The sequence below is a fragment of the Plasmodium malariae genome, assembly GCF_900090045.1.
Source record: "Plasmodium malariae genome assembly, chromosome: 7".
Classification (NCBI taxonomy): domain Eukaryota; phylum Apicomplexa; class Aconoidasida; order Haemosporida; family Plasmodiidae; genus Plasmodium; species Plasmodium malariae.
Window position 1 is genome coordinate 867,838 of NC_041781.1, and position 7,230 is coordinate 875,067.

Consider the following 7,230-nt stretch of genomic DNA (forward strand, 5'->3'; position numbering starts at 1 on the left):
TGTTGTGTGACGTATCTATTTACAAGCACACAGGCATACACACATTTATATATGCAAGTATGTACATATATATATATGTATGTATATTTTTTCTACTGAACTGATTGCACAATATATGTACATGTATATAGCGCCTTTCATTTAATGGGGCACATAAAACTTCCGTTCCTTGTAAAACATGATTTATGGCGACTCTCAAAAATTACAAGCTTTTTTTTTTTTTATTTTATTCTCTTTTAATTTTTATGTTTATCACTTAAAATTTACAACTAATTTTTCTAATTCATTCACATTATATTTTCACACTATTTTTATATCGTTAAAAGAAAGAACAATATGGCTACGCATATCTACTCTTTTTATAGGGTTATATATATATATATATATATATATATATATATATATATATATAATGTGCGGATTCCTCAAAAGATGTGTAAAAGTTTTAATGTATATACATACATAAACAAATACATATATGTATATATATATATATATATATGTCGACTAGTTCATTCGTCCCTCACATTTAAATAAGTACATATGTATAGGTATGCATACATATATATACATATGCTTACATGTGTGTATCTCTTAACACATCAAAAGAACACACCTTTATATTGGTTGTTCTTAAAACATTATACCTTGTCCTTGTAAACTTCTATCAAGAGGCTTACAACACACTTTGTTAAATATGAAAGCATTCTCGAAAAAATTAACTCACACTTGTATTAAATATGTCAGCATATAAAATCGTATATTCATATATTCGCTTACATATATATATACATACATATATATATACACGCATGTACACGTATGTTCGCTTTGCAAATATGTTAATTTACTCATAACATGAACACCTTCATTGTAGTATACATATATATTTATTTCTATTCAAAGAATTCCATATGCTTTTTGTATATTTTATTTTTTATTCATTATATATATAACTTTAAGAACTACATAAAATTATAATTATAAATAAATTGTAAAAGCGTTATAAAAAAAAAATATACATATATATAAATACCCGTACTGCACTAGTAATGATGGCAGTAATACATTTGACATAACAACAAATAAACACGTATTTATTAATTTAAAAAAAAAAAATTTCTTTTCCTTGAATGATATAAAAAAAAAATAAAAATTTCGACATGTTCGAATTTGTTATGTACTTAAGAAAAAAAATTTTCATGTATAAGTAAAGCGTAATTAGTATATGCTATGTCACCATATACCATTTTTTTCTTTTATTTTATTCTTTCCCATTGTAATTCATTAAAAAGTAAAAATATACTACATATATATATGTATATATACGCACGCGTACAGGTATACGTGTTCATATACGTATATATTCGTATGAATACATATATATGCATATATATATATATATATATATATATATATATATATATATATATATATATATAAACTACGAAAATGTGTATGTGTGAGTACTTTATCGTACAAATCTTAACGCGAATTAATTTTCTATCGTGTATTAAACTATGAACACCACTTAATTTTTTCTGTAAAAGTTAATTGACATATATATATATATATATATATATATATATATATATATATATATATATATATATATATATATATATGTATATATATTTATATATATTTACTTATATATTATTAACAATATTGATATAAAGGAGTTTGTTTTAAATAAATGAAATTGTTTTTTTTTTTTTTCTTTTTTTTTTTTTCTGCTATCCCTCTTTCTTTTGCATTTCTTCGCCTTTTCCTAGTAAAAAGTATTAACAATTAAATTTGGAAGGGGGAGTGGAAAAAAAAAAAAAAAGAAAAAAAAGAAAAAAAAAAGTAGATACTACTTGGTTTAAATGTCGACAGAAGAACATTCAAAATATTTATAGTATAACGTTTTTCCTTTTTTTTTTTTTTTTTTTTTCCCCTTTTCTCATATTTTTTTCCTCTTATCATTTGGAAAAGATATCATTTTAAAAAAAGTCTACATCAATTTTAGCACGCCTTGGGAGCATATGTTGTGTTATATATATATATATATATATAAATCGTTTTAATATTTCTAATTTTTACGGCACTTAAAAAAGTTTATTTTGATTCTCAGCAACTCATAAGCAACAAAAGGAAGAAAAAGTTCCACATCGTTTGCTAAAAAATATACACGTGTATATAGTACGTTTACGTCTATATATATATGTATCTATGAATAGGTACAAACATGTATTTATACTTCTTACACTTCCTGCTTTTCTATATATTTATATTTTTATGGTTTGTTTCTCCATTAGTAAACCATTCTTAATTTTTAACCTTTTTTTTTATTTTATTTTATTTTATTTTTTTTTATTTTATTTTATTTTTTTTTATTTTATTTTATTTTATTTTTTTTTATTTTATTTTATTTTTTTTTATTTTATTTTTTTTTTCGTTTCCCTTTTTTTGAATTTTTTGTTGAATTAATTTCCTCTTTGTCTTAATAAATCTCATTATGCAAGGTGAACTTCCTGTCCTTTAAAAAGTGCATCCTTTCAAGAACGAAAAACAGTAGGGGAGGTTCATTTTTGAATTGTTCCCTTGTTTTTGAATTATTTGATCTAAATTTTTTCATTTATTCCTTAATTTTTGCCAATTTTGCTCCGAATATTTGCCCATTTTTTTCCCCTTTTTTTGTGTATAAACAATGTACTCCCTGTGGAAAGAGGTAAGTGACCAAATAAAAAAAAAAGCGGAAAATTTAAATACGACATTTCAAGAATTAGGTACAAACAATATTACTAAGTCGAGTTGTAATAATGAAGAATATAATAGCGATGGTAAAATAAGTGAAAACAATGAAGACAAAAGTTATAAAGATAGCTTACAGGATAAAATAAATATCATAAATAATAAATATATAAATAATAAAGACTTTTCGGAGTTACACTATTACAATGAAAAGTTTATGAGCGGCTTTAACAATATAAAAAAAATTGTAGGGGATATATATAAAGATAAGCTGAATAACACAAGTGGGGATAGCAATAACAGCGGTAATAACAGAGGCAATAGCAGCGGTAATAACAGAGAAAATAACAGAGGAAATAACAGAGGCAATAATAGTGGAAATAACAGAGGCAATAATAGTGGAAATAACAGTGGCAATAACAGAGAAAATAACAGAGGAAATAACAGAGGTAATAACAGAGAAAATGGTGGCACCAGTGGCAGCACTTATGGAAGCAGCAAAATTAATAGCAGCACCAATAGTAATAAGAATAGCAGCGGGAACAACTGTGGTAACCTTGGAAACGATGCGGACGACAGATCAGCAAGTAATAAAAAATTTTATCTCTCTAAAATTGTTCCATGGAAAAAAGCAGATATTATGATTTCGAAAATTTACAGGAAGAAATACGACCAAGGATTTCCATTAAATTTACCTGATCAAAATTTGAAAAAAGAGGTGTATCAAAAAATATTAAAATTAAATTTAGATAGAAATAGAATATATAATACCAATATTTTACAGGATTATAATTTTAACTGGTTAAAGAAAAAAGAACAAAGTGAACAAATCATGAAAGAAGATAATAATTTATTAAGCACCAAAAATTTTTTAGTTCCTTTTTATATGCATGAAACTGATTTTTGGAAGTCGTACTTTTTTAACATTGATATTATATATAACGAAATTGCCGATGCCATTTACGAAAAGCATGTGAGCAGACAAATGAGCAAACAGTCAAACGAACAGATAAACATGCTAAGTGGTAGCTCTAATTCGGCCTTTCCCTTGGATATCAGCGGATTCAACAGTCAGAGAAACTTTCACAGGGATGAACACAATAACATTCGAAGAAGCAGTCGAAACAGTCGACGAAGCAGTAGACGAAGCAGTAGACGAAGCAGTAGACGAAGCAGTCGACGAAGCAGTCGACGAAGCAGTCGACATAGTGATCTCCGCGTCAGTCCCAATGATGGTAATGCTCAAATCAATATAGACCAAGCTTGCATCCCAAAGAACGAGAAATCCTCTGAACGTAGTAACCAATGTAGTAACCAAAGCTGTAAAGGAACAAACAGAGTAAGCACCGGTGGGAGGTTAGAAAAGGAAAACAATGCAGTAAACTCACTTGATGAGAAGAGTTATGCTACTAAAAGAGATCATGATATACACCTGGATACTATAGACAATTGTGCTAATTTAAAAAGTGTAAATAACATAAATAGCTATACGAATTCAAATAGTTTGTTTGAGTTAAATCATTCTATAAGTAAAAAGAATAAAGAAAAGGTGATACTTAACAAAGAAGGAGATACATATTCAAGGACTACGTTACGTGGTAATCCTCATAATAATATAATTGGTTTATCTAAGAAAGATAACAGTACAGATGAATACGTATCAATGTCGTCATTTGATGGAAAAGGTTCCATAAAGAAGACCAAAATAAATGGGTTAAACTTCTATATGGACAGAGATGTTTACATGCACTTAAGCGAAAAGATGAGCAGCCTGAACAACTTTTTGGCTCATCAAACGCATACTCGTAAAAGTTGTAATAATGGTAGTGATATCACCCGATGGTGTAATAACAGCAATGGTAGCAAAAAAGAAGACACTGGCGTATCCTCTGATAAATTTCACTGTGATAGCATTTCGTTTGAAGAACAAAATAGTGATATGCCCGAGCAAAATGTAAAACTAAATGATGCACCAAATTTAAGTGCTCCAATAAAGGAGATGCTCATTAATGAGGGTACTCCTCTACAGAAGGAAAAAAATGACAAAAACGAGAAAAATGATAAAAATGATAAAAATGATAAAAACAATAAAATACCATCAGAGCCTAATTCAGAACAGAATTTAAAATTATTGAATGAATCACATGAAGTAAGTGAAAGGATTTGCGGAATGGATGTTCAGAGTAACATAGACCAGCATTCCTGCTTTTACCAGGGAATATGTAATTTAACAGTAGATGAACTGTTCCATAGTAATTCTAATATAAGAGTAAATAACTCAGGTAGAAATGAGAACAAGCAGCAGCAAAGATTCGCTACGGAAGAGAACGAACATGTTATAAATAGGAAAGGAATAGAAGCAGAACGTGTAGAAGTAGAACACGTAGAAGAAGAACACGTAGGAGCAGAACGTGTAGAAGTAGAACACGTAGAAGTAGAACACGTAGAAGCAGAACACGTAGAAGTAGAACACGTAGGAGCAGTGTCAATACATGATAACTTGCCATGGGAAGGTATGGTACATATTGGTACGGCAATCGAGGAAGGTTCATGCAGAAAAGTAAAGGCGTATTCCTCGCACGAGATAGAAACAAAACGAAACGAACTTGACAAGTGTAGTTTAACAACAAAAAATATATTATCAGGAGGAATAAAGACGGATGAAATTTTGTTTTACCCCAATGAACTTGATAATGTCGTTTCTACTGACATGAAAAATAGAGAAAAGCTTGTTCCTATGGTTGATAATCTTAAAAAAAAAAATGAATCATTAATTTTTGAGTTAAAGGAAAATAATAGTGAACCATTGCATTCATTTCGTAATAACATTGATGTGAGTAGCATCGTGAATGGTAAAAATAATGAAATGGATAGCAATAAATATAAGCGGCATGTAGATTCTATATTTCCCTCTACAAAGGAGGCAAACTTTTTAGGCGTCCATGAGAATTACATAAATAGGGGAAATAATTCTGGTTCAAACTACGGTAGCAACAATATGCTTAGCTTTAGTTTCAATATTAATTCTAATGGTTCTACAAATGAAATAGCTAATGAATGGGAAGGTGAGAATACATTTGTTCATAATAACCAGCACGGTACAAGTATATTGGAGCTGTCCAAGGAAAGGAACAAAATGAAAGAGGAAAGAGTAGTGGAAGGAGAGGAAGACGAGACGGTGAGTGTAAAGGAGTATTCCCTGCCCGTTGAGCATATTAATAAAATAAGCTGCAAACGAAATAACGAATATTATGAACACGGGAAAAATGTAGAGATAAAGAACAAGATGAATGTTGAGGGTAACTTGGTGGATGTGTGTTCGAATAAAATAAAAAATGATACATATGACTTGTTTAAATCAGATGATATAAACATAGACGATATAAATTTTGCTGACGATATGGAATTTGATATAGACTCGAATAAATTTGACGCTGCGGAATTAGAGCAGTTTGAAAAGGACTTGTTAAATGCTTCAATTATTTGAAGCCCGTACATATGTACATATATATATGTGTATATGCCTACATGCATACATACGTACGTACGTGCTTACTCCAGCTTTACTATGTATCGTACTGGCGCCATATGTACACGTATTAACCACATTTGCATTAATTGTGTTATTCATTCAAGTATCCCGCACATTTATGCATATGTTTGAGGCACATATTTATTATCTTATGTTTTGTATGGACTGCTTTTCTTCTTTTTTTTTAATAAGTATATATGCGTCTACTAATGGATTTACTTAGTAACAAATGCTTCGACTAAACAAATGTTCTTTGCTGGGGCAAAAGGAAAAAAAATGAAACAAAAGAAAAAAAAAAAAAAAAAAAAGATAAAAAAATTGCAAAAGCAGTTAAATAAACAGTGGAATAATAAATATGGCAAAGAGTGACATAATAAATAATGCATTATACAGTCTAATAAATAAGGGGAATATAAAAATATATATATATATATATATATATATATACACATACATATGTTACGTTCCGCGTTATCTTTTAGAATTTTTGCTTAGTTTCCCTCCTTTTTTTTATTTATTCTCGTTATTCCTTAGTACATATGCACATATATATATAGGCATTTTCAAATTCACGTGTAGTGCTTTTGCTTTTTTCTTCAAAGTTTGAGATATATAGCAACTGGTGCTTGCACGCAGATACACAACCTGGTACATCATGCTGGATCTTTCACATGAATGATCGTTCTCATGAGTTGTTACGCACGATGGTACAAGCATGTGTATTTCTACATATGCACTTATGCACGCTTACTTTTCACAAAGTGCAGCACTGCCGCAATACGGAATTGCAAACAGTGCAATTTAATATGTACAAATAACACTAGCAGTAAGCAGCATCAGCATAGAGTAACATTATCCATTCATACGAATATGAAATAAAAGGCTTTCTTGTGTGTGTGTATGTGTATACATGGGCATATGTGCATGTGCACGTATTTGTGCTAGTGGACCCATTTTCCATA

At 29.2% G+C, this 7,230-nt stretch overlaps 1 protein-coding gene across 1 annotated transcript; it reads left to right on the plus strand.

Annotated features, from left to right (window-relative positions):
- Window positions 1-2,692: 2,692 nt before the first annotated feature.
- Window positions 2,693-6,223, plus strand: PmUG01_07026400 (BSD-domain protein, putative; the record flags this gene model as incomplete). Its single annotated transcript, XM_029004002.1, has 1 exon — window positions 2,693-6,223. The coding sequence occupies one exon, from the start codon at window positions 2,693-2,695 to the stop codon at window positions 6,221-6,223; it is 3,531 nt and encodes a 1,176-aa protein (XP_028860735.1).
- Window positions 6,224-7,230: the final 1,007 nt, after the last annotated feature.